The 27,911-nt window shown below is 40.9% G+C and overlaps 3 protein-coding genes across 5 annotated transcripts; 1 reads left to right on the top strand and 2 right to left on the bottom strand.

The window, feature by feature from the left end:
* The first annotated feature begins 6,690 nt into the window (after nt 1-6,690).
* On the top strand, nt 6,691-11,795 carry slc35g2a (solute carrier family 35 member G2a). The gene is made up of 2 exons (XM_085440593.1): nt 6,691-6,990; nt 10,206-11,795. The coding sequence occupies exon 2, from the start codon at nt 10,228-10,230 to the stop codon at nt 11,587-11,589; it is 1,362 nt and encodes a 453-aa protein (XP_085296719.1). The 5' UTR covers nt 6,691-6,990; nt 10,206-10,227; the 3' UTR covers nt 11,590-11,795.
* Nucleotides 11,796-13,753: 1,958 nt separating this feature from the next.
* On the bottom strand, nt 13,754-15,647 carry LOC146686190 (uncharacterized). Its single transcript, XM_085440594.1, has 2 exons — nt 15,506-15,647; nt 13,754-14,568 (listed from the first exon to the last, which is right to left on the bottom strand). The coding sequence occupies exons 1-2, from the start codon at nt 15,645-15,647 to the stop codon at nt 13,964-13,966; spliced, it is 747 nt and encodes a 248-aa protein (XP_085296720.1). The 3' UTR covers nt 13,754-13,963.
* Nucleotides 15,631-27,434, bottom strand: LOC146686189 (endophilin-B1-like). 3 transcript variants are annotated; one of them, XM_085440592.1, is made up of 11 exons: nt 26,767-27,329; nt 26,476-26,617; nt 25,356-25,484; nt 24,977-25,110; nt 24,736-24,828; nt 24,539-24,622; nt 24,409-24,432; nt 24,037-24,126; nt 23,798-23,898; nt 22,417-22,843; nt 15,631-15,685 (listed from the first exon to the last, which is right to left on the bottom strand). In XM_085440592.1, exons 1-11 carry the CDS (start codon nt 26,821-26,823, stop codon nt 15,656-15,658), a joined length of 1,311 nt encoding a protein of 436 aa, XP_085296718.1. In that variant the 5' UTR covers nt 26,824-27,329; the 3' UTR covers nt 15,631-15,655. The 3 variants fall into 3 exon arrangements, with proteins under 3 accessions (XP_085296718.1, XP_085296716.1, XP_085296717.1); XM_085440590.1 differs by lacking the exon at nt 15,631-15,685 and adding an exon at nt 27,375-27,434 and having other exon boundaries at nt 21,826-22,843; nt 26,767-27,157; XM_085440591.1 differs by lacking the exon at nt 15,631-15,685 and adding an exon at nt 27,375-27,413 and having other exon boundaries at nt 21,826-22,843; nt 26,767-27,077.
* Nucleotides 27,435-27,911: the final 477 nt, after the last annotated feature.

The raw sequence follows: 27,911 nt of genomic DNA, 5'->3' as shown, positions 1-27,911 counted from the left end.
TACCTTGTTCTCTCTAAATCAAGCTCACTGTTTTTTCAGTCTTGCTTATTCACGTATTTGTTTTTTTAATGAATTATGTCTGTTTTCATCACAGGCTTTATGGTTTTTGATAGACCTGTCACTGATTGTTTTTACATTACTTTTTATGATAGGAATGAATACACAAATTAGGTATGGTTGGGAAAGATGAGACAGAATACCTTTGAACACTCGTGTGCATCAGGATAAACAAACACCAGCCTTTATAAAGCTATTGTTAGCCTTATGATAGACTGGCAACCTCTCCAGGGTATATGCCATCTTTTGTGCAATCCATGGATGGATAGAAGCTAATTCTAACAACTGAAGGAGTGTGAAAACTAAGGAAGAAGCTAAAAGATGTTTATTTTTCCAAAAACTCTCCACTCCAAAACTTTGCTCCTAAAGACAGATAAAGAACACAAGTACACCCACACAAACATCCCATCATAGTTATTGTTATTATTCTTAATTTGAGGAATTTCATGGGTGCAGTGTGTACAACGATAAAGGCCAATGCAATCATAAAGCTGCTCTGGGGTACAATGAGTACAAAGATAAAGGCCAATGCAAATAATCAAACTATTGCTTTTCAGATTTTTCAAAATAAAACTCATAAATGTGTAGATGTTGAAATATGTGCACATATTTTGAGAAAAAAATGCAAGAAAGTATATCTAATAACCCCAAGCATGCATTAAACACCAATCAAAGGTCACAAGTACAATATTCACTATTGCTGTGTATGACTCTTTGCTTACAAAGGCTCAGACTCTCAGATCAGGGGCAGTCATTATCCAGATTTCCTTCAGTTGCTTCTGAGATGCGAAGCAGCATACTATGTCATATTTTTGCTAACTTCAGATTTTCAGTGGATGCCCACAAAGAAAACAAATTTATGTTCTCACTGTGTTGTTTATTTTGAGTTTGCATATAATCTACATATGATCAGTACAATTGTTTCAACTGATGTGTGTTTAATTTTGGGAGGTTTCAGGACCATCATTGCCTTTTGACCTGCTTATTTTTCTCAGCACTGGCTCAATGTGAATGAACACAGGAAGTGATGAATGACAGTCTTCCACATTCAAAATCTAATTATTTGATATTCAATGTCTTACTTATGTTTTTTTCCTGCATTATCTTAGGCCAGGCAGCAAGCACACACATATAAACACACTATAACACCACAAATGAGATACTGTCTGGCTGATTTGCCCTGAGTATTAAGCCTTTTCTTTTTTTTTCAGAAAAAACTCACATTATATCTGTATGAGAAGGGTGTTGCACCGTATTGCATTTCTTTTCGTTGGCTTTTCAAGTTTTTTTTCCTCCTCTGGGCCGCCCAAATCCTCAACATTAGAAATCTCAACATATTGTGCAGACGTTTGCCAGGGTTATTCCAGTTCAAATCTTTGCCATATTTAAGCTGTGTCATTGAGAAAAACCTTTGTATGCATGGCGCAGTGTTGTGTTACATAACCAACGGACGTCTGGTAACTAGTATCTATACGCGCACACGACATGGATGCACACTCATAACACACCCGACAACAGCATCCGTCATAATCTATAAACTTTTTCTGGGGCTGTAACCATGGAAACAGAGGCTGTGTGGTGCAGCATCGGTTGAGAAAACCCTTTTAGACTGTCAAGGTAATCTCAGGTTATGACACCAGTATCCAATAGCAGTGACAAGCATCTCTATCTGTTTGGAAATCCGAGCGCTTCAAGGGTGAATGTTTTTTAGACCGAGACGTAATCATTTGACGTATTGAGTTATGCAAAGACATTTTTTTACTCTTAGCTCTGTCTCATCTCATCTCTAGGGCGGCTGACTAACAGAAAAGCTTTATATGGCTGTTCTTTGCCTGTACGCCTGTCCTATTTTTAATTTCCTCTGACCTTGCTTGTAGCGTTCTCACTCCTGAAGCTATTTTATTTAACTCACTGCCTCTCTGACATCCATTTCCAGACTCTCCAAACGCCTCTCATCCTTTGCCCCTTATCTCATCATGTTCATGTCATCCCCACCCTCCCTTACTCTTTTCTTTCTATCGCCACTGTGGTAATGCAAAATGTATGAGAGGCTGAGTGCTATATTTGCTGAGTAGAAAAAGCAAACATTTGAGTCTATCACAACAGCGCTTGTGAATCAGGCCGTCATCGTCCGTCACATCCACCTCCGTCGCTGGAACACACACACAGATGGTAGTGGACACAGCCAAGGTTTTTTGCTGCAGCCTGTGTGTCATACACCAACAGCCCAGGCTCCCAGTTTCTTGCATCTTATCCCCATCTGAATCTCAGTTGAAGATTTTTTCCCATTTTTCTTTTTAATTACCCCATTTGTCCTCTCTACACCAGTGGTCTGCTCGATGAATGTGTCCTGTCTGGTGATGTGCTTCACTTATTAGCCCGGGGTTTAATACGAAGCTGTCAAACATCGAAGAAACCTAGCTTTGAATAATGACATGCCGATTAACAGCCAAGGCTAAAAAAAAAGAGCCCTAGTCTACAGAGAAAGAGGAAGAAGGATTAATGCTGAAGTATTTTTTGTTTGTTTACTGTGGATGCGAGTTGTGGATTAAACTGTTACAAAGTGGAACTGTAATGTCTGTGGAATAACCAAGGAGAATAACTGACTGAGAATCAAACTGTGAAATTGGCAGACATGTGGCATAATGTGCAAATGTGTGTGTGAGAGTGCGTATGAGCCTAATAAAGAAGCAGAGGGAGAGAATATGTGTTCAAAAGGGAGACTGAGAAAAAAGACACTCTCACAGGAAAATACATAGAAGGAAGCAGCAGACAGACTGCTTCCAGAATGCAAAACCCAAGTTTAGTGCACTCAAAGTGAGCTTTCCGTCCTCTGCTGCCACTCCTTCCCTGTACTCTATAATTAATTTTTTCTTGTCCAGAGATGGAGCAAGAGAGACAGACAGTGCAGAGCTCCTATATATATGTATATATATAGGCAGCAGAAACCCAAGAAAGAGGAGGGAGACGAGGAACCATCATGGAAGGACAGGCCCCTGCACGGTATGTACCACCGGCAGATAGAGGAGGTGGCTGATATCCAGAAATCCTACCAGTGGCTGGACAAAGCTGGACTGAAAGACAGCACAGAGGCACTAATCATGGCAGCACAAGAACAAGCTCTGAGCACAAGATCCATAGAGGCTGGGGTCTATCACACCAGGCAAGACCCCAGGTGCAGGCTGTGTAAAGATGCCCCAGAGACAATCCAGCACATAACAGCAGGGTGCAAGATGCTAGCAGGCAAGGCATACATGGAACGCCATAACCAAGTGGCCGGCATAGTGTACAGGAACATCTGTGCCGAGTATAACCTGGAAGTCCCGAGGTCAAAATGGGAGATGCCCCCAAGGGTGGTGGAGAATGACCGAGCTAAGATCCTGTGGGACTTCCAGATACAGACGGACAAAATGGTGGTGGCTAACCAACCGGACATAGTGGTGGTAGACAAACAGAAGAAGACGGCCGTAGTGATCGATGTAGCGGTTCCGAATGACAGCAATATCAGGAAGAAGGAACACGAGAAGCTGGAGAAATACCAAGGGCTCAGAGAAGAGCTCGAGAGGATGTGGAGGGTGAAGGTAACGGTGGTCCCCGTGGTAATCGGAGCACTAGGTGCGGTGACTCCCAAGCTAGGCGAGTGGCTCCAGCAGATCCCAGGAACAACATCGGAGATCTCTGTCCAGAAGAGCGCAGTCCTGGGAACAGCTAAGATACTGCGCAGGACCCTCAAGCTCCCAGGCCTCTGGTAGAGGACCCGAGCTTGAAGGATAAACCGCCCGCAGGGGCGTGCTGGGTGTTTTATATATATATATATATATATATATATATATATATATATATATATATATATATATATATATATATATATATATATAAGATAAGATAAGATAACCTTTATTAGTCCCACACGTGGGAAATTTGTTTTGTCACAGCAGGAAGTGGACAGTGCAAAAGTTATGACGCAAAAATTAGAATACAATAAGAATAAATACAGTACACAGCTGTACAGAATAGAATAAAATAATATACTATATACAGTAGAATAAAATAGAATAAAAATATACAATAAGATAAAAATAGAATACGAATGCTATATACAACTGAGTAAAAATACAACGATGCCAGAAAAGATTATTGCACTTAGTGTTATTGCACATGTGTGGATGTGTGTGTTTGTTCAGTTAAAGTCTTTGTTGTGGAGTCTGACAGCAGTGGGGAGGAAAGACCTGCGAAATCTCTCCGTCCCACACCGTGGGTGCCGCAGTCTCCCACTGAAGGAGCTGCTCAGTGCTGTCACAGTCTGCTGCATGGGGTGGGAGACGTTGTCCAACAGGGATGACAGCTTAGCCGCCATTCTCCTGTCACTCACCACCTCCACTGGGTCCAGAGGGCATCCTAGAACAGAGCTGGCCCTTCGGATCACCCTGTTCAGTCTCTTCCTGTCCCCAGCAGAGATGCTGCCGCCCCAGCAGACCACACCATAAAAGATAGCAGAAGCCACCACAGAGTCATAGAAGGTCTTCAGGAGTGGGCCCTCCACCCCAAACGACCTGAGTCTCCGCAGCAGGTACAACCTGCTGGTACAACCAATATATATATATATATATATATATATATATATATATATATATATATATATATATATATATATATATATAAAAACCACTTCAATAAAGCGATCTATTTAAAACACAATCCACTTAATCCCACCCTCGTTATATATATATATATATATATATATATATATATCCTTTCCTGTACTTTCCATCCTTCTATCATCCCCAAATTTTTCTCTCTGCTTCACTGCTCCCACCAAACCCAGCTACCCCTCACCCATTATGCTCTCCCTGCTGTCAGCTCAGCTCTTCTTCTCTTAGCATATTCTCATCTCATCACACCAACTCCTCCCTGGAGGGCAGGTCTTTGGATATCATGAACCTTTTCCCAAAACCTGCAGTCCTTTGGATTCAAACAGTGCCCCAAATAGCTGCGTCCGATCCACTCTTATTCACTGTAACCATGGAAACACTAGATAGTCCTCCTCATCCTCAGTGAAACAGCCTAAACCAGATGCATAGAGGAGTGAGGAGAAAGAGAGGGTCAAAGAAAGAAAGAAAGTAGAAAAGAGGTCACTATAAAAACAGTTACAGAGACATTTCAAAATTTAAAAAACAGTAAAAGAAAATTAACTTTTAGAACCACGGCTCAATTTGGCTTTGTTATTTTCATTTTAATGAGCTATCTGGGCATAATTTTTGTTTTTTTTTTAATGAATAAACATTACAAATTTGCAGTCTGAATGATTAGATTTTCATGGAGCTGTTTATGACTTTTAATGTGAGCAGGGCCAGTGAGACCAAGCTAAAATTTTGTGTGCGGTCCAGCTTGTTCCAGCTAGACATGATGTTTAAAAATGAATTATTACATGGCAAAATATTGCGCTGGTAATTGGCTTTTCACATGGGCGGGTGCATAAATTAAAAACAAAAACATTCTTTGAGGAGAAAGAAATCAAAGCTCTTACAGCCAGTTTCCAAGACATTGGCTAAACCTAGTGCTAAACTAAAAGACAAATATAATGACTAGGTCCAGTGAAATTTCTTTTTACATTAAATCCACGTCTGAGAAACTGAACCTTAACTTTCAGTGCAATCAAATACATGACACACTCAGTGAATCGCAACAAAAACTGTCCTTGAGTCAGTGAATAGTAGAGAATAATCTGCATCACAGTTTAACAGATTTTTGCAGCTATCCAATAGCACCATACAGACTAGTGTTTAAGTCTTCGCACACATCCTCATCACAAAGTAAAGGAACAAAATGAGGCAAGTAGAAAAGAGACCAATTTTGGGCTGCGTCATGTCCATAATCTAAAAATTTGAGTCAATTAGTGAACATGGAGATAGGGTACACAGTGTATTTGACCTTAATATTGACCCTAGAGTCCCAGTGGATCCTCCTTGCGTGTAACGAAACAGCAGCTGGAGGCTTTTTTTCTTAAACAATACGAAGATCCAATACAACATCAGCTACATTTGCTAAAGGTTAATATAGCTCAAAAGAAAACAGAGCACACAAGTGTTTCTGCAGCAAAATGTCAAAGCAATTACTGTCAGGTTGCAGAAAGATGAAAATGTGCGAGGTTGTGCAACGTTTGAATTAAAAAGGCGGGGAGGAAAACTGTGCTGACCTTCTTTAATCTTTTTTTCTTCATTACCATCATCATTACTTTAAATTTTAAAATGCGTGACAAGACCTTAAAAATGTGGTCAGACACCCATCTATAAATGTTGACATACTATTCCAAAATCCATTAATATGCTAAAAGTCTAGGCTTGTCTGTGAAGGCTTTAATGGAGCTCCGGGGAATAACTCTCATCCAGCCAGAAAAGATGGGTGAAGCTGATGATAATTTCTCTGTATTATTGAAGGGTCTTCACCTTACAATGTAAATAGCCTTGAATAATCGATTAATCGATCATTAGCATAATCGTAACTTTATAATAATTGTGCTCGATGAAATTATTTTCCTGCCAGTCTCTATCTCTCACGGGTAACAGATTGATCAGATGTGCGGTGAATGTCACGCATGCTCAGACGTTATGATTAGACCTTTCTCTCTCTCCCTCGCTCTCTCTTTGAACAAGCCGAGGAGGAGCATCTGTATCAGTGTAGAGAGTGATGGAGGGCAGCAGGTTGTTATAAAACACGCGTTTTCCGCTTGCAGAGTGAGGTGAAGGGACCGCAGGTGCCATTGCGGAAAATTCCGTTTGCTCCAAGGGAAAGAAGAGGAGAGGTGAGGGAGGAAGAAACAGATGAACAAATGGCCAAGACGAGGTGATGGAGTGTTGGAGGTGCTCAGTAAATGACTGAGATTGCCCGAGAGTGAAGTTCAACCTGGTGGTCAGCTGGCTTGAGGGAAAGCAGGTGAGTCGAGGTGTTTCTAAAGCTTTAAAATACGCATAACCCACCTGGTGGTTACTAATTATAGCCCATTATTACCGGGAATAGAGTAAACCGCTAATTGGGAAGTCGACATCGATTCGGTTGTGTTGTGCCAATCCTCGAGCGCACGCAGAGTGTGTAAGCGAGCGCGCGCTTCTCCCCATTCAAGAATTGGCCGTGGGTCACTGGTCGGGCTGTCATTGTAAGGTAGACTGAGATTTTTGATGCATGTAGGCCAAAATATCTCCTTGCGTCAGGTCCAAGAATCGAGCAGTCGTCCCTGGAGCTGCTGACAGCAGCTTATGATGTCGGAACAAGCAGGGACATAGTGTTTCATAGTGTGAAAGGAATTGGTTAAGTGGCTTTAAATGCGGTAGCACAAACCCTCTGCTTTTCGCTATGACTCTGTGTACGTGTGTGTGTGAGTGTGTGCGCGCCCGTGGTTTTTTTTTTTTTTTTCAACCTTCTGGCGTCACAGGGGCGCATCATCGATGAGCCTAACCTTGAGAAAAGCATAGGTTACAGAGAGTCCAGCATTCATGAACCCTTAAGAAAATAACACAAAGCCATTTATTCCCTCCTCTATAATATTAAGCAGCCTATCAGTCATACTTTAACTGTATTACCTTTGACAGCTGCATATGCTTTCCAGTCTGTTTAGTTACAGTATAAGAGTGCCATCCATTAAGTGATTGTTCTATAAATAGTCAGTTTCAAAGATACTATTGATTTTAAGCCCTTAGAAGATGATGATGTCAAATGAAATACACAAGATGCACAGAGAGGACTGTGCACGATTTATCTTTTCCGTCAGACTGAATCAGAAGGGCTCTCTCTCTCTCTCTGGAAATGCAAGCTTAATTGCTTCCTTTCTCAGATTTTGCAGGTCTTTCAGCGAACCACTTTAATGGTTGTGTAAGGTGTAAAACAAGGTTTTGGGAGTAGCAGCAGCAGGAGCAGCAGCAGCATTGCAGTGGCTGGCTGCATCATCCAGCAGAGTATATTTAACTGACTGAAAAGAGAAAAGGCAGACAGGAATATATCCGGATCTCTTTTTGCTCTTTGTGTTTTCACAGAGGAGCTGATCAGGTTACCGATAACCTTCAGTTAGCATACATGATAAGAGAGCTTCTAAAATATCAGCAGAACAACTTTACATATGTGGCTTTTTGCCTGATTCAGCAAACTGTGAAGTACATAGGGAAATCATGAAATCATTCATTTCAGTCTATATTCTCGCCATATTCCTGGGACTTGTCTAAAGTATAGTTTACTTATGTTATACAAGCTCCAAAGATCATCTTTAAAAAAAAGGTATATGCAAAGCACTTTATATTCAATTATTTATGGGCAATTGCTATTAACCAGAGAGATGCAAACAGCTAAAAAAAACAGCCCTTACTTAACCCCCCAGCTGTTTTTAAAACACACCAATTCATGTTAGGTGCTGTGGAATAATCTGTATACATGAAGAGAGAGTGCACGAAGGGCACATAACCACAAATTAACAAATTCCCCCTGCTACTACCAAATTGAAATGACTGCATCACTGATGATGAGAGAAACAACAGCGAGCTGCCAAAACGACTGGCTTTGAGTCCGTCTGCTAGTAGGAAATTATAATAATAGTGAAATGCTGTTTTTTATAGTCTGAGCTCAGGACGTTTGTCATGCAGAAATGTAGTTTGTGTTGGTCTGAAGAGATGTTCTTTTGTCATGTGGTTTACCCGATGGTAGTTTTCCTCTTGACATCTCCTGGTGAATTATGTCATCTGCTGCAGGACTGTTTGGTGCCAGAGTCAGAGGGTTAAAATCGGCTTGATTTGGGAGAAATTACCAGAATAACCAAAAACCAAACACAATTATCTTAAGTTAATTTATCAATAAATGGCCTTTTTTGTTTCATTCCGACACATCATTATTGTAATATAGTGATATAAAATGACATTTAACATAATGAAGAAAAAATAATCATATATATATATGTCCATATATAGTTCATTTCTTTAAAAGAAACTGCTTATTTTTTGCCATAAAAAATAACAAAACAAACAACTGTTTAAATCAGAGTTTTGATAATATTTCACATCCAAGCAATCAGATGCTGTAGAAACCTGTGAATCGTGCGCCAACTTCAATTTTATGTGCAATTTGCAGGGAAAATGTCATTTGTGAAATGTGATTCTCCTACAGTCTGTGTCAACAGTGCTCACAAGTCATTTTTGTTAGATGAGCTGGTTGAGGCTGAATGAGCGGGTACAGTAATACTTAGTAATACTTGTCTGATGCTTTATTCATAAAATACACCAAAATAAAGAGTCATTTTATTACTGTAAACTTACTTGGGGACAATTGCATCATATCTCTTGGGAAATAACTGAGCCATATGCTCTCTATGCTTTTGCACTTGCATAGCAATATTGTTCCACAGTAATCACAACACTTAAGAGGCTGTGGAGCTTACCATAACGCTCAGGCAGGCCTGGGTTCAAATCCACCCCGAGGGCATTTACTGCATGTCTGCCCCCTGTTTTCTTTTCTCAGTCCTGTCTTCTCTCCACTGTCCTAACACAATAAATGCCAAAAAGCCCTAAAAAAATATGTGTAGCCTGGAGAGAGAGTTAAAGAGAGAGGGAGAAATAAAAAGGTGGCGAAGCGGGTGGTTAAATGATGTTATGAACAAGGAAATAAACAAACATTATTTAAATGCCAGCGTAATATTTTTCACAAATTGACAAACGAGAGTGAGTGAGGGAGGACAATGGGAAGCGACAGAATGAGGCAAAAGTCATTAGAGAGAGAAAGACTGAAGACAAATGAGGCAGGAAGCACTTGCTTATGTAACTGTCATTGCCATAACACTCTCTGAGCCCCCACGAAGGTCGAGCTATCCATGAGGATGTAGAAGTGCTGCAAGGACATAATTGTTCTATATAATTCAAAGTATCACCACACAGAAAACAATAAAGTCATGATTGGTCACATGGGTAGAGCTTACGTACATTCCCTGCCAAACACGCAGGCACACGGGAAGATGTGAGTCACTGCTATTATTATCTCGGATATTAAAGATATATGAGATATCAAGCAGAATCTCACAGCGGGATGTTGTGAGAGGGGAAAGAGGAGAGAGGATTTGTGCACGTGTGAATTATATATTATGTGCTGAGCTAAAAGTGTTTTGTTTTTCCTTACAGGTGTCTTCTCTAAAGTTTCAAAATGGAGTCCACTCACCTCTTGGGTGGCTCTAAGAAGAGAGTAAAGATCCACCCTCACACTGTTACAGCCAAATATGCCACCCACACACCCTATGCCCCCCAGCCAGGAGTACACACACACTTTCCCCAACCTGGGGATGATGGCTATGACGATGCTCCGTCTTTTGAGGACTTTGGCTCATTCGTGGAGGAGACGTCAGATAAGAAACAACTGACAGAGAGCAGGAAGTGGCCCCTGACTCTTTTTGGCTCAAGACACAACGACAAAGATACAGCCCACAAACTTCAAACCGTGGGGGGAGGAGAAGGGAGTGAGGGTAGTGCCAAAGCAGCAAAGGGGTCTGGGAAAGGGGTTGGGGAACAGCTAGCCAGTTTCGGTGAGGCTTCTGTGTCTGCATCTCGACTCACCTGGGTGGGCCTGCTCGGTGCGGCGCTGGCACATGGCAGCTTGATTGTTCTGACTCGAGTGGCCTCCGAACGCTTCAGCCTCGGCCCCCTGTTTCTACTCTTGGTTCGGTCCATCGTACAGCTCCTGTCTCTGGCTGTACCACTGCACAGGGGGGAGAACCCTTTTGGGCCAGAGGGCTATCGACTACGTCTACTCTGTTACGGCATCGCCTACTCCCTCTCCCTTTGTTGCGCCTACTCTTCCTTAACATTCGTCTCTCCTGGAAATGCTACAACAACCTGGCGTCTGGCGACCACAGCACTATCAGCGACCCTTGCCTTCCTGCTCTTAGAAGAGAGGCTGGGATTGGCTGATGGGATCACCATAGCTGCAGGGCTGTGTGGCTTGGGGCTTGTGTTACTTCCTGCAGTAGATGAGACCAATTCAGATTCGCCAACTGATCCGGCTGTGTTCTGGAGGGGTGCATTTGGATGGTCTCTTTCAGCGCTTGCAGGGCTGTGGATGGCACTAGCGTTGGTTGGGTATCGTTCCCTGAAGGAGAGGGTGGGAGTTGGGACTGCTTTGTTCACAGTAAGCTGGACAGGCTGCTTACTTGCCCCAGCCTCTCTGGCCCTGCTACAAGAGGGCTGGTCCTGGCCAATGAGTGTTGAAGCCTGGTTATTGGTCTTGGGCCTCGCAGCCTGCTCGGTCGTAGCCTTCCTGGGAATGACGCACGCTCTCACCCGACTCCACCCGGCTCTGGTTTCCGCCTCTCAGAGCTTGGAGATACCCATCGCCATGCTCCTGCATCTGGCTGTACTGCCACTGGCTCCCACTGCACCAGAGGTCGTGGGGAGCGTGATGGTCATCCTGAGTGTCGGTTGGCTGGTAGCAATGAAGCTGCTCCCCTCTCGAGTTGGTGGGCGTCGGCAGAGGGAGGAGTATGAGGAGATTCTGGACTCTCCCATCAAATAGACACCTCCTCTCACCTTGCAGCACTGTCACTCTTATCGTTCACTTGCTCCTTCATGAGATTGTTTCCAGTGTACACGAGAGACTTCTAAGTGTTTATTGAAGCTTTTTTTGGTATCATCCTCTTTGCTTTTGGAAAAGTGCCAACATGGTGTTGTCTGTTACAGTGACCAAGTGATGTGATATTAAAATCTCTGATGAACACAGCACATTTCTGTAGCCACTTGTAATCACTATCACCCTCTTTTCCCCCCACCCCACGTGTGTGTGTGTGTACTGAGTACATTTAACAATCAATGTGATGTCAGTCACTTTTTGCTGCCAACTGAGATTCGGCCAAGGACTGCTGCCATCTATTTGCCTCTTGGCTGCCAGCAAGACTTAGAGAAAAGAACAGAAAAAAACCCTGGAAGATTGGAGGCTCGGGAGAGGGGCAAGACACACAATCAGAGGAAAACAAATGGGGACAGAGGGAGAGAAGATGATGGGATTGGCATACAGATAAGGAGCGGGTGGGTGGGCGGTGGAGGGGTGATGGCCGATGACAAAGCAGAGATGAAAGGGAAGCAGCAGAATGAGAGGATGTCAGGGTAGCAAGCAGGGCTGATGGTGGTTGGTTATTGTGGCGTGTCTGGCCAGCTGGCTGATAAAAACACTGTTTCGTGTGTTGGGGAACGGTTATTATGTCTAATAACGATCTGCATGACACATAAGCACCATCACTACATTTCTGTGTCGTTCCTCGTCTATTTTCCTCATCATTAACCTCCTGCTTTCCTCTTTGTTGCTCTTTTTCTCTCGATATAACTTCCATTCACCAAACTCCCCCATCACACATCGCACAGATGGAGACTTTTAATTAAAACAGGTGCCTCCACACTGAACAGACCAGCGTGTCTCTGTGCGTATGCCAGGTACCGCTGTGAAACAGGTGTAAAAGAATTGATAGGAGATATAACTTCTACACTCCTCTCCATCTTGTTAGTTGTATCCAAGGAAACGCCCCCCAAAAACAGTCTAATCCTGCATTTAGTTCTCGAGGCAGCTGTAGATTTAAAAAGAAGCTTTCATGCCCACAAACACTTGGGAACGGGAGTAGGCATCTGAAGACATTCATGAGTGTTTCACTAGTGAAATGTTTCTGTGATGTCAGTGTGTTGGCCGCATTAAAATACTCTGTTGCTGCACTTTGCTCAGTGCTTTAGTGTGAGTAAGCACTGTGTAAAGGACAAACTTAACGTATGTTTACATTCTTCTTCTGCCTTTTAATTCTACACTAGTAAATACCATAGAAAAACAAAGTGCTTCATGTTCTGCTAAATTTATTTGCTAGCTTTAATTTTTACTTGACTGACTGTGATTTTATATACAAATATCATATTAAGAGGACTGTGAAACAAGTTAGTTTTGCCCTACTACTGATCCATCGATGGATGGTGGATTTCAAGCTCAATGATCACCTACAAATTTAAATGCTGCTGTTATCACCTAGGAGTGCTTTTGAACCACACCGACTATAAATTAAATATAAATTTAGCTAACAATAAAACGTATTTGGTTAGTATGACTTTAATTTGCACTGATGTACCTTTTGCCTAATTTCCTCTTTCATCTTAACAAAACATCCAAACAGAAGTGCAAGTACATTAAAAAAATGAATGAAAATAGGATTTAAGACCAAAAACGGATACACAGACACTGTAAAGTATACAGAAACTCCCTTTAGCCATAACAACAGTCAGTCTTTGTGGTTTTTAATAATGAGCACGCATTCACGTGTGTGTATGAAGCTGTAGGAGGCACTGGTGGCAGTGTAATACTTCTGGCAGGGTTTCACAAATCATAAACACTCCGAGCATCGTAAGTCGTGGCCTCTTTCTATTCAGACACTTTTAAAGCAGTTAATGAGTGGGAGAGACCTGCTATGAATTAAATAAAAATCCCAAATCACTGACACACCTTCTTGTGGGTTTGGGGATTTGCAGACCACACCACAACTACACAAACACCAAGGCAAGTGGTGCAAACTTTGGCACTTGTAGATAAAGCACATGTAGTAACCTAGACTAATGAAAGAGTGGGCATGGACGTGAACATAAATACACAGTTTAAAATTAAGTGACACTGTGTGGGAGGAGGGAGGAAACCTTTCCACGAGGCTGACTCAGTTGTTTAGTTAATTTTTATTCATTATAGCAAACCCATGACATTTATGGTACATTGAAACTCATTGTCACCAGACAAAAACGATCTCATGTGTAACAGAGGCTTTATAAAAAGGCAGAGCGGTAGAAATACAAACAACATGTGCAAAATCATCATCTGCAATAGGAGTTTTCCAGTCAAGCTTTTACTATTTATTTTTCCTTTGGGCAATTCATGTGTCTCCTCTGCCCTTTCCCAGCGTGCCTACCTGCTCTATCACTTTGTTCAGCTGCTTATGAATCCTCTGAAGCTCTGTTGCTATGGCAGCCAGAGCACTTTCCACGGTGACTATGTTCACCGGCGAGGTCACTTCCTGCTCCTTCAGGCCAGATGTGAAGAGCTTCATTCCCAAACCGTCAGGTGTTGGTGTTGGCTGGTCTCTCATGCTGCTGTCAGCAGATGCAGATGAAATGATTTCTTCTAGCCTCTTCAGCCAAGCATCGTCCTGGTGCCTACCATGTAGGAGCATCCGCAAGGTTGCATTTAATCTTCTTTCCCTCTCTTCCTCCTCATCCCTGAGATCCACCAAACTCTTTTGCAGCCTAAGACTTGCCTGCTCTGCATGTACCCTGCAAGCTGCTTCCAAGCTGGGTGCACACTGCTGACACATCCCCTTCGTCAGCTTCTCCAGTTGGGTCTTAAGAGACGCCGTTCCCCCGCAGCACTGCTCCACAGATTCCAGCAGCATGTTTTGTCTCATGTTGGAGTCCTCTAGAGCGATAAAAAGTTTATCCCAGCGGGAGAAATCTGTTTGGCATGCTGCAGTTGGAGACTCACCTGCACACAACCACATAGATGCATCGATTATTCATTCCAAAAGGCAATTTAAGCATTACATAGAATTAACACATGCCATATATAACCCCAAAAAAGGAGATTTACTTTATTGTCATAATTTGACTGGACTTTATCAGTGAAACGAGTACACGGAAAGAAGGCAAGAAGGTGTTAAAACTGAACTTCTGCTAAACATACAGCAGTAATTAGAGTTGGATGTATTTCACAGATATGATGCCAGTTTAAGTTTGGACACACTGTGAAGTATGAAAATGGCTTTGGGGAGTTATTCAACACAGATGTAAAGGTCATGAAGAACACATAAAATACACGTGCTACAATCCCAAAATGACATCAGGGGACCTCATTAATTTAGGGGTACAGCAACGAAGTCTTTGAGATTGGACGCTCGAAGAAAACCGATGCAAAAGGGACCTGACAAACATCAGAGGGGGCTTAAACTGTGAAATGTCCACCTTCTGTAGGTATTTGAGGCTACCAGTTTGCATTCTTTACGTGGACTCAAATCACAGAGGTTGCTTATTGCCTGTGCTCTGTGTTCACGGTATGAGGTATGTGTTCCAGTTATTGGTAAGTCTGTTTCATTAAGTCTGATGCTCACCTGATAAAACTGTGAAAGCCAAAGATGGTATCATCTGAGTAAAAATATACTTTACAACATCAAATATTTAAATATGGTGCATTATAGTAAACTGGACCAAGAAATACTCTAGACCAAATTTAATAAACACAACTGCTGACCTTTAGACATATCTAAATCAGTGTGTTATTAAAAATTTAATTAAACAGTAAAAATTTTAATTAGCTCGGTTTAGTAAAGCGTAGTAAAACTGAAGAGAAATTCATCACAATATCTATCTGTTCAAACAAGCAGGGAGCAGAAAAGAGAAAAAAAAGAGAAAGAAATAAAACTCACCCTCCTGCTGGTCCAGGGGGATCTCATTGTCATAGCTGTCTTCATAGATTCTTTCATACTCGATGTCATTTATACACAACGATGGACCCGTACACAGCACCAGGCAGATCCAAAACACATGCATGATGGAGTTCTTATGCATGTTTTTTCTTAAGATTTGTTGGGTTGCAGCGCATATATCTGAAAACATCAGAATCCTCTATCAGCAAGTTTTCCTGCTCCTGCACACTCCAGCTGCTCTGTCTTTACTTAGTCACCTACTTCACTATATGTAGAGCACCTCTGAGTTAGCCAACTATTGGAGCTGCTGGGTTATAAACCCTGAGAGAAGGAAGGAGGGGGGACCAAGCTGGGGAGGGGTGGGGCAGAGCTGGTTCTGTTGAATGAGTGAGTAATGCTCCAGCGGAGGTAATATGTCATAATTCACAGGGGCTGACAAAAAGCATGCACGATGGAGATGGACAGGCTATGTGCGCTTGTTAAAGTTAAGCCATCTCTAGACTCTGAGTCAGTCTGCTGATGTAATGACACGTTTACACTGTTGCAGTAGCTTTGACATTTAACATAACTCCAATTACGCCATTTGGCAGACGTTGTGTCATTTTAAAATTTGTCTCCCAACTCAGTTTATTATTTATTATATTATTATTATATCATATTATTTGTTTAATCAAAGTCTGATATGGAAGATATCTTTAGTGATATCTTCCATATTTTTTTTCTATATAACAGACCAGTAGTATAATAAAATATCTAAGTGTATAAATGTCCAAGTTCAGTGTAATTATTGCCAGATAAATGCATAGCCTTCAAATTCTTATTCATTAACAACGACATTACATCATCATGGCTATATTTAAATTGATTTGAAGAGATATTTGTATGCTCTTCTAATTTAATTCACTTTTATATGTGTAGCACCATGACTTTCGCTCATATTATATAAAGACCTTCAGTGGTCCTCACTGAGCAAACTCCCAGTGACAACAATGAAGCAGAAATCAGAGAGGTGAATTATCTGCCTCAGCAGAAGATATATTTTATATCTCCCAGAGTTAGGCAGCTGTCATATTGTTATATTTACAACAAAAATATAACAAGTTAAGCAGAAGCAGAATGCCATATGTGTACATATGACATAATAACTACCTAATAAGGAAAAACTCATCTGAAGTCAAAATAAATACAATAAAATCAAATAAGTATAAATTGAAATAAAAATATTACATGCATAATATTTTTAAATATTTCTAAACTAGCAAAACAAAATTTAAATGGCTTAAATGTAGTAAACACAGCATGGTAAATATCAGGTACAATCAGAGAGAAAGCATAGAGATGAAAGTGTGCAGTAGTGAGACATAAATGCAAAGCAGAGCAGAGGGAAGGTGCTCAGCGCAGGTATCCAGATGCCTGAACATCTATAGCAGCACGACTAAGGGGGAATTCAGGGTCAACTAAGATAAGCCTAAAGTTTTAATCTTAAATTACCTCCAATAGCTATCTTCTGAACACAGATTGAAAACCGATTTCACTGAAGAGGATTCTGCCTCCCTTATTGCCCTTGGTGCTTTAACAGGTTCATAGATCAGGGTAATGTACTATGATGTCTCTGAAATACAGAGTTTTGTCAATAAGAGTTTTGTATGTAAGACCACAAATTGCAAATTCTATTTTGATTTTCAGGCAGCTGGTGAAGAGACACTACTACTGGACAAACATGATCTCTTTGCGATCGGTCAGTATTCCAACATTGCAGCATTTTGGAGCTCATCAGGGACCTATAAGGACATCCTATTAACAATGAATACATAAACATATGTATTAAATTTTAATCTCACAATAACAACTGTCCAGATAAGCATATACAACATGTCTACAACAGCAGCTGGGCTGTAGAACAGGTCATTTTAGCCAACAAGGCTCCACAGAGACTAACCTTTTTCAGTGCCTCACCAGTTAAATGAGTTAACCCCCCCAGGGACCTTGAGCAAGTGGAAGAAGGCATTCCTAGAAACTTGCTTCTTCGTTTTAGTAAAACGTACCTTTTTTATGGATAGACTGAGTCCCCATGTACAGTTTGCACAACCATCAGACCTCTTAACGTGGAAAAGTTGCAACACTGAATGGTCTGGATTTCATTATATGCTTGTGAAATAGCATTATTGCATTCTTAGTAAAACCAGCTGCATGTTCAGGTCTCTGATCAACAGGTGTTGTGGCTAAACAGCAGAAGTAGGACAGGTCAAGGTCAAAGGAAAAACCCTGACTCTTCTCCCTGCAGACCTCCAGAGTGACCGCTTTACTGCACATGTCAGCACGTCTGCCGGTCTCTATTCCTGATAGTCTCTGTCTGGGCGGCTATAATTGTAGCAGTGGGAGCAACAACTGTGAAGCTGGCACATTTATTTCAGGAAAACAGAGAACCTGCAGGAAAAGATGGATTGAAGATTTAGAAAAAGATGAAAGACTTTGAGTTGTGGGCGAGGAAACGTACAGAAGGTCAGGTTTGTCTTTCGTCATTATTGCGTATGCAATTCCTTGTCCCATTTCTGTAAAACAGAACTGAATAAGCTCCCTGGAAGAGTTACATGTTAGAACTAACAACTGAGCTTTATGAAACCGATAGTGTCGCTATTTTCATCTTCCTTCTTCGATCCCGTCTAAAGGATTTCCACTTCTTTTTTCCTCTTTATAGGTCATCTTTCCATGTAAGCCATCACATGAATCATCAGAAAGGAGTTACATTTATCAGCAAACACTCCCAGCTGGCAACGGGGGGGGGGGTGATGAGAGATGAAGGGAGGACAAAAAATACAGAGATGTGGGAAAAGATGGAAAGGAAGGGAGAGAGTGAGAGAAAGATGGTGATGACTTAGATTTCTAAAGCATTTTCCCCCCATTCTTTTGCTTTTCTCACTCTAATTTTCCTGACTCTAATTTTCAGAGCCGGGAAATTAGAAGAAAACAGATCCTGTGATTTGGCTCATTCTGACGAAACAGGGCTGTTAGGGAAAATGGGACAATGGGTGTTGTCAGCTAAGCTTGCATTAAACAGGCAATGTAAAACAGCAACAGGACTTCACTGTTGCGCAAACCACATGGTAACAGTGCAAAATCACACAGACCATTTTATGAGAACTGAGTGTTATTATTGGGTGTACACGCTTTTTGTTACCAATATGTGGGACAGGGAGGGAAGGAAAACATGCAAATATGGCGCTATTATTAAAATAGAGCATGCCGTAAAACAGTAGAGTCCTTGAAATCATATAGCAGACTTATAATAGTGTCTAATCATTTAAAATGATTGCATTAGTCATCATTGCATGATTTAATAAAACACCGCACAGGATACAGTGATGCTAAAAATAAACTAGATCCAAGGGTTTACATATCAGGACATAATAAAAAAATATCTGGTCCTTAGCGGGTTTTAAAATTAGGTAAATACAATTTTGCGTGAACAAAAATATGCGACATATTACACCATGTTAATATTTACTAAGCCAAAATACAGAAGCATTGAATGAAAAAGAAAGCACGCTCAGCATTCCTTCCTGCTCTACCATGATAGAGCATTTATATGTGCTGTGTTTGCTTTTGTACATTATGACCTCTTTGGTCCCGTCTGTCCAAAGATCATTGTTACAGAAGTCTTTTTTCAGATGCAACTTTGGAGACTTCAGATGTTCTGCTGCTTCTTTTTAAAAAGAGAAGAGGTTTTCTCTTGACAGCCATCCTTGTTTGGTCTTTATCTAATTGTACTGTCATGAACTTTAATATTTAACATGCTACCCGAGGCCAGTAGAGTCTGAGATGTTACTCTTATTTCATTTTTTTATTTTATTTCTTTGAGCATTACATGGTCTGGCTTCAGGGTGAATTTGCTCTGAGGTCGACTCCAAGGAATGGTGGCAATTGTGTTGAATGTTTTCCACTTGTGAATAATCTTTGTTACTATAGAATGATGGACTTCAAATAACTCTTCCAGAATAACGGGCAAAAAATGTCTAAGATCACTGCTCATGTCTTTCCTCAGGGCACCGTGTTGACACAGACCTTAATGTTTCAGACATGCAAGCTGCCAAAACGTCTGCGTTTCTAGAGCAGCTAATGATCGATAATCAAGTGCATTTTATTAACAGCACCTGGCTGCTGTTTACGGTCTTAATTGCTGTGTAAGCTTTAAGGCTGTACTTAGTTTCTCCACACACTGCTTCTGCATTTTGGCTTATTTTTTGGATAAACAATGGCTGAACAATATGTCATGTTTTGTAGTTCACCTGAAGGTGTAGTTATCTAAATGTAAAACAAGGTAGATGGGGTTTCATTAGAATTTGTTTTAAAAGGTTTTTTTTTTAATGTATAGGTTATCTAACAATCTTCTTTATAGCTAAGATAGTTTAAAAATAATATCAAAGTAATTAGAGCACCTTACTGTACTTGAGTGAGTAGTTCCAGGTTATGAGCTCAGTCCACTTAGATTTTCTTACTGCACAGATGACATGATGCTTTGAATATCAGTACATCTTCTAATAAACATCAGTCCACCTTCATTATTTTTCTCTGCTTGGTCTCGCAATCAAACTCGTGGTGAATGTAGATAAGGAGGGCTCTTACAGACACTGGGGACATTTATATTTTTAAGGGAAGACAAATCATGTGATAGAAATAACAAGATAATAAATGTATTATGCAGATTGTTTTCTTTTTATTGTTATTTTATTAAGCATGGGTAGGAAAATCTGGCCTTTATCTTTAGTGAATTTCAATTATATTTTTGAATAACAATGCATTAGCATGAGGCCTTTACAGACTAAACTATGAGGGTTTGCACCCATCTGTAACATGTGCCCCTCAGGTAGCATCAGAAGAAACCAAATAAGCTAAAAAAAAAAATAAAAAATCAAAATTTCCTTTATCCATTTCCCCAACTCACTCATCATGAACAAAGCGTCCCTTTCCTTCCTGTATCAAACAAAAGATTCATACCAAGACTTATGAGAGATCTGCTCAAGGACAAAGTGCGAACCGGAAATATAAAAATATGCTGGAATTGTGACAGGGACTTGTTTTGTCGGTGCAGAGGAAGAACGCTCATGAACATTTAGGGACAGATTTATTTTTCCTTGCTGAGTTGTAGGGGAAAAAATAGCAAGAACTGAATCTGCATTCAGCGATGGCTGCACCTCAGCCCCTGTAAAGACGTAAGATATAACTGTTTATAGTGTTAATGAACCGCAGGCTCTGCTTTGATCAGTATCACACCAACTGCTCTTAATTGATCTAATCTATTTGGACAGCTCTAGACAGGAAAAAGGTTAAGTGGGAGTGAAAAACAGACACACATATGCACACTTTTGTCAGCAATTCTGGGTAACTATTACAGCTTGTGTGCATGTGTTGAAAGGCTGTGATTCATGTAAAACAAAAGGAGATCTCACTCTTGTGTAAAAAAGAAAAAGTGAAGCGAATCCAGCTTAACTGCAAGCTTGGCAGTGAGTCAGAAACAGTGAAACAAACAGAATTTTTTGGAGGCTTGATCAAGACCTCAGTCTGAAAATATTGTCACTGCGTGTAAATCTAAGACAGATGGCTGGTATGATGGGAAAGTGAGCTATATGAACTGTAGTTTTAACAAGGAAATTACAGAAACACCTTGACTGGAGAACAAAGATAGACGCCACACTTGATTTAGACCGGCATGACATCACTGTTTGCATATTTATTTCCACATCTTCACATGAATCACGCGCAAACTCAAACCCACACTGACGTCAGCTCAACGACTCGTGGCTGAATCATGACTGCGTGCGTGTAGTTTGAAACTGGCAGCAGCTCTGATATGAAGACTACACAAACCCACACACATCTTTACATACTGGGACAAAAGCATTGAGCTTGTAGGCAATTATTTCAGTACAGCCAGTGCTACATTAATATTTGTTTCCATCCAGAGTCCCTCCAGAGTAGACCCACGTTAGGCAGGTCTGCCCTCATGAAGAAAATTAACAACATCTGGACGTGGAAATTTCCACCCATTTGACCAAATGGGGGCTTTAAGAAGGTAAAGGGTGAAAAATGAGTGTATGCGTGGGAAAACACCCAGCGCGCGTATGAAGAAGCACAAAGGTCCAGTCACCTCTGGGTTCCCCAATGCAAATGCGCTCAGACAGAAGTGAAACTGTGTTTCGTATGGAAAATGACCTCATGTTTAACAAACAAGAGTCAGAAGGTGGCAGTCACATATATGCACATACACTTCTTTCTAAAGGTGTCACATGTTTGGGCCAAAGTATTACCACAAGTTCACACGGTCACTGAGACACAGTAAAATTCATGTATTCACACCAACACATACACTTGGCACAGAGCTTGCTTAGTTCTCACTGACCAGAACGTAAAAAAAAGAAAGAAAAAAAGATCAGTTTCACAGACACTAACTGAAAACAACTTTACACTGCAAAATGATAACAGTCTGTTAGCTTCGTCTTCCAGCCTGAAACCAAGAAATGTTACACACAGAACAGACTTTACATCTACCATCATCATGTTCACACAGCATGAATAATACATGGATAAAGCTCAAGTCTAAAATGATTGTGGCACTATATTACGCTTTTAAAAAATAAGCAACTTCAACAACTTCACATTATAATCCCTAAGGGATTAATTAAACTGGAACATGATATAATCACTGTGTATATTCCTAAAGTCAAAGCTGAAATACTCTGGGTTGATGCCATGTTCCCAACCTGCCGTCTCTACTGGCCCACATCCTGATGGCCTGACGAAGACTCCTGGACATCTCCTTCATTGATGCTACAGGTTGCACTGGGTTGTAAAGGCGGGGAGGCTGCTGTTGCTGCACCATTGCTTATTGAAGATGTTGTATTGAATGTTAGTACCTGGGTAGAAGCAGGAGAAGCATCAGACATCCTGGCCGTCCTGCCGGGTGCTTGGAGCTGATCCGTTTGGTTTGGTGTAGAGACACGATCAATCGCTCGAACAGTTGTTGACTGGCTGTAGATTGGTGCATGGTTGCTGGGTGTTTGTCTGGTGGTGGAGATGATGATGTTGTTATTGTTGTTATTTGTCTGGTGAGTCAGAAGTGCACTGAAAGATGAATCTGCTGTGGTTTTCACAGTTTGGGGTGGTGAGTTTAAAGTCCACGAGTCCTGGTCGAAATCTGGAAGCTGGTGGACGAGCACAGGTAACGGAGTGACGTGATTTGCACTGATGGGTTCATTCGCCTCGTGGTTGCTTGTTGATGGCTGACCAACGGGATTACTAATTGCAGACTGCCAGTTATTGGAACAGAAGACAGCTGAAATGCTGCAGAGAAATAAAACCATAAATATAATCCACTCATGTTCAAATCATAAAGTATTCTTTGTAGTCCTGGTTTCTTTAGAAGACCAAATGTCCTGAATATTTTCTACTTTGTACTGAAGTTATATAATCTGCTCGTTAAAACTTCTAATTTATTCAGTTTCAATTAAAAGAAAAACGATACAAAAATATAATGGATTTGACCCAAATCTCACTACAAACTGTATTTTTTTAAAGAAATTTTGCAAATAACCTGTTTTATTCACACTGTAGTTATAAAATAACTGTTAAACACCAAAACTGAAAATACATGTTTTCTTAGACAGCCATGATTTGGAGATTCATTGTGCTGTATGAAAAATTACAAACCTAAACAGCTCAAGGTATAAATATAATAAAAACAGAAATTTAATCTCACACCAGAAGGCTCATCCAATCTTTTTTCTAGGAAACACTGCAAAAATGAAATCTTGAAACCTTTTATGCAACCTTTCTGCTTTCCTTCACTGGCTTCTAGTGAAATAAATAACATACAGAGCCCTACGTGGCCAGGCTCCTGTATATACAGCTCAGCTACCAAGAGCTTATAACCTTAGTTGGCCTCTCTAATCATCTTATCAATGTATCTTAACTGCTCCTTGCTCTTATTTTAAATCCAGAGGGGACCACACTTCTGATGTTGGAGAGCCTAAATTTTGGAACAGTCTTCCTCGCCCTGTCAGGTCAGGCAAAAGAGTCATTTGTTTTAAAAAACTGCTTTTTCTTAAGCTTTCTCCCATTATTTTTGGCCAGTCGGGCATAAGACTGTATGCCTGACTGTGTGTCTGTATGCTGAAACATGTACATGTATGGTTTAATTCGAACTGTGAAGTACTTTGGAACTGTGTGTTAAAAAGCGCTATACAAATGAAGCTATTCTTCTTCCTCTTCTGAAGATGGAAATGAGACTACACAGACCTGGCCAGCTGTTTTTGCAGCTCCTGAGCATGTTGGTTGCATTGAGCATAGTAGCTAGCCTGAGCATCCACAAAGTCAGTGAGGCTCCGCATATGGTTGGTCTGTAGAGGTAGATAGCAGGAAAACATATCCAACAAGGTAAAGAGCCACAAGCATTAAATATAAAAAGCAACAGTTCCTTTAAGAAACAGATAGTAAAAAAAAACAAACACAAATTTGAACTCGTTAAGTGTACGTACATGTGTGTTGCTGAGTCCTTCCACAACAGCTCTTGTGATTTCTGACTGTCGATTGTAAAGACTCTGACAAATCCTCAGCTCCATCTCTGCCTACACATACAAACCCACACACACACACACACACACACACACACACACACACACACACACACACCTGTATGGTTTTTCTCTTATTTTTCTAAAAATGGCTGCCGAAATAATACAACATTTAAAATGAGCTCAAGTCTAAACAAACAGAAAACTACAGAAAGGAAATATTGTCTGTGCTAACAGCAGCTCCATATTCATATCAATTACTGCTGAGAGCCTCACTGATATACTGTATGAAGACCATTTCAGATCCTGTGTTCTTTAAACTGATAAGGAACTCACCTGTGAGATTTCCTGAGCCCAGATCTGTTTGCATGAAAGAGACATAAGAAGACCAATGCCTTATTTGAAGATTGAACAACAATTTCATCTGCGTCTGTTAATATGCACGTTCCTACACAGAACTGCTGACCTTTAGCCATTTAACACGCAGGAAGCTGAACATGTAGGAGACATGAGACAAGTAGTCATCTTCCAGTGGGTTGGCATTTAGGTTCTGACAAAAAGACAGAAGATACAAGAACTGTAATGTCAAATATCAACATGTTTAGCTTTTAGTCAGAGTATGACTAACTGAAAAGTATGTAATAATGTAAAGGTGTAACTCACTCTGGCCTCTTGCTCAGCCTCGTGGGCTTTTCTCAGCCTGGCCTTAGTGATATCCAAGTCCAAACGTTTATTCACCAACATCTTGCGTTCATTCTAGGAACAAGCGATCTTGTTTACTTTACAAATAACCTATAAACTAAATATTATTTTGGGTGACAGCGTAAAATAACCTAATCACTGCTGTGATAATCACAATAAAGGTGCGAGTTTGTGTGCATGTGATACAGAGGCATGTGTTTACCTGTATGGCTTTGTATTCCCCCTCAGTGAAACTCCGCAGGGGAGTGAGAAAGTGAACGTTAGTGCTTTGGACAAACTTCCTCTCTGCCTCGCCGAGCTGCTTCTGAGCCTCTCCACACCTTATCAATCCAGTACCTGAGCAGAGAAACATAAAAATACAACACAGTGACAACTTTTCAATATATACTCATAACACAAAAAAGACAAGAATAAGCAAAGAAATGAACATGTGAAAATAGTTGAGATCCTTCTCGCAGATCAATAAAATGCACGTACTCATTAGCCACTTTATTAGGTATTCCTGCTCAACTGCTTGGTAACCAACCCTGTACTGGCAAACTGCATGTACCTAATAAAATGGCTGGTGAGTGTGTACTCACCATAAGGTGTGTTTGATCCAATCTCCAGCCCGGCCTGAGTCATCTGATCTCCCAGTAACTCAACGGCACGAGGCCGGGGTGGGACGCTCCACTCCAGATGCTGATACAGCCGGTCCTCTAACCGCACTCCTGTGTATCAGAGGTCAAAGGTCACATCAAAATTCAGTGGCTACATTTTCTATACACCATGTGACAATTTTTATCATGTACATTTGTTAAAGGATGCACCTGTGACAATACAATTAATAAAAATGGTAATAAACAATACACACACAACACCTCTCAAAACATAGTTCATCCCTGTGATTTAAACTGTAATGCATTGGTTTCATAGTTTCTTCCACAAGGAGAAGGTCCTAAAATATTGTTTCATATAATAAATATCATTGTAAAAATGATTTTACAAGAAGACTATAAACCCTTGGAAGATAAATTCAGCGAGACATGACCTGAAAATGTATCCTGGATGCATCTGGCAGCTGAATGTACCTTTTATTTGATAGATTGCAGACCACATCCACTCATAACTCCATTAGAAAACGTAATTGGATTCAAACAGGCTAAAGAATAAGCATCTCTATTCATCCGAACAGGCCAATTGCTACCAAAGTAAACAAGAGACATCAAGGAAGATGTATGCATGTACTGTGGGAGGACAAAGAGAGCTGAAACGATTGGTCCCAGAGGTAAAGACTCTCAGCTAACTCAGGACCACAACAGTAAGTTGATGGGATTTGATGACTCTGCTTTTATCTGTATGTTGGCAGCTGGAAATTGCTTGATATCATCCCAGATGCATTTTCTTCATAAATATTTACAGGTCATCTAAATATTTCTCATCTTCATTGTAAATGTCTTTAAAAATACTCCATAGAATACCTTCCTCGGAAGAGGGAAACCATCTCCATTACTCTTAATGAGATGATGTTTTATGATGCTCAGATCTTTTTTCTCACCTTTTATATATTTGGATACAGTGAACAGGTTAGAGTTCAGGATCATAAAAACAGGGCTAATTGTGGCAAAAACAGGACCAACTGTTAGTGAAGTGGGTATGTATACATCTGTAACTGCTCAATGAATCAGGGCAGCTTCATTAAATCAATTCATGTTCTCCTACCGAGGCTTGGCTGCAGTAAAGCCTCAGTCTGGGAGATTATCTGGTCCGTCCACGTCTTGGTGGCGTCCGCCCGTGATAAAAGCTCCTCCAGTCCGGGATCCAACTCAGTCCTCTCGGCCTGTCCTAGACTCTCTCCAGTGTACTGGAGCGAATTTCAGGGTAACATTGATTAACAAACTGCTTAACTGCGCACTTTTCTTTTAGTAAGGGCAGTCGCTGATTTAGGGTTGAGATTAAAGCCCAGGAAAAACACATAATAGTTTCCTTTATTATTATTATTATTATTATTACCTGAACAGCGCGGTTGATGAACTGACCAGCATCCACGGCCAACCAAGTCAAATCCATGACAGCGTCCCCAAGGTCGCGTCGTCTCCGGCGGACCAACTGACAATCAGCGGCCAAGCAGGACCGGGGTAACCACGCTATGAAAAGACAGCTAACCAACAACAAGAGGAAGACCTCGCCATAGCCTCCCGGCTAACCGCCCCACTTTCTGCTGGCAAGATTACGGTCCGTTAACACCGAGCAGCCGAGCCCAAGAGGACGAAGCAAGTGCGTATGTTGACCGTTTAGCCTCCTCCGCATCCTGAGCGCGTCTTCTGTCGAGTTGGATGTCTTTAACATGTGTTTCAGAACCGTGGAAAATAACAGCATCGCATCGGCTATCCAAAACGGTCGGCTTTGACAACAGCAACAGATTCACAGTGATATTAAATATTAGCTAGCGTTTTTGATTTTTTTTTTTTTCAAAGCTTCACTACAACGATAAAACGGATTATTTTGAATACCGACAGGTTTAAATAGTATTAAGCTTTTACATAAATTAAACTGGACATTTATAGGTGTCGAAAATTCAGTAAAATTATTAGTATATTAAAAAAAAAGAAAAGATTTACCTGATAAGAGAGCGCCTTTATCCACACTTCCGGTTCAGATCATTCAAAATAAAAGCATATTCCTATGTATTTATCTTGCTTTCCCACTATAAATATGTAAATACATAAATACAACCAAGCTCATCCTGATCTATCCCAAAGCCAGCTGAAACAACAGCCAAGCATTAACAAAAAGAAGAAAAGTAATAATTACAAATACAGTGATTTTCTGACTGCCTGAACTCATTACTAGATAAGAAAAATATTGCTAGCTGAAAAGGAAACTACTGCTATACTCACGCCTTCACCCAGCCTTTTAAGCAGACATTTCTTAGTGGCGATTTCTTTTTTATGTAAAAAGTTGAACCAGTTGGCTGTAATCAGGAGTGAAGAAGCAGCGGGAGACGGGATTAAAACAATCAGCTGACAAGCCTGTCTAGCTCTGTGAGTCTAAGGAGGGTTAAGAGATTAGAAGATACACACTACGGCACGTTTACCAACTAAATGGCTTTATTACAAGGGAATGTACAACAGTGCTGCGTTTTTCAATGTTTTTCT

This window comes from Copadichromis virginalis, linkage group LG19 (genome assembly GCF_057382275.1).
Source record: "Copadichromis virginalis isolate Kocher_CV1m ecotype Utaka linkage group LG19, C_Virginalis_male_GT1.1, whole genome shotgun sequence".
Lineage (NCBI taxonomy): Eukaryota > Metazoa > Chordata > Actinopteri > Cichliformes > Cichlidae > Copadichromis > Copadichromis virginalis.
The sequence above is the reverse complement of the archived record's forward strand: the minus strand, read 5'-3'. Positions and strand labels throughout refer to the sequence as shown.

What these genes read in the sequence shown, in the direction of transcription:
- slc35g2a (XM_085440593.1), top strand. Translation starts at nt 10,228, where the DNA reads ATGGAGTCCACTCACCTCTTGGGTGGCTCTAAGAAGAGAGTAAAGATC.
- LOC146686189 (XM_085440590.1), bottom strand. Translation starts at nt 26,823, where the DNA reads ATGGATTTGACTTGGTTGGCCGTGGATGCTGGTCAGTTCATCAACCGC. An exon ending in TTTACTGCAGCCAAGCCTCG is followed by an intron (nt 25,485 to 26,475) that starts GTAGGAGAACAT and finishes TCTGATACACAG; the next exon opens with GAGTGCGGTTAGAGGACCGG. An exon ending in GGGAATACAAAGCCATACAG is followed by an intron (nt 24,829 to 24,976) that starts GTAAACACATGC and finishes GCTTGTTCCTAG; the next exon opens with AATGAACGCAAGATGTTGGT.
- LOC146686190 (XM_085440594.1), bottom strand. Translation starts at nt 15,647, where the DNA reads ATGCATAAGAACTCCATCATGCATGTGTTTTGGATCTGCCTGGTGCTG. An exon ending in CCCCCTGGACCAGCAGGAGG is followed by an intron (nt 14,569 to 15,505) that starts GTGAGTTTTATT and finishes GGTTGTGTGCAG; the next exon opens with GTGAGTCTCCAACTGCAGCA.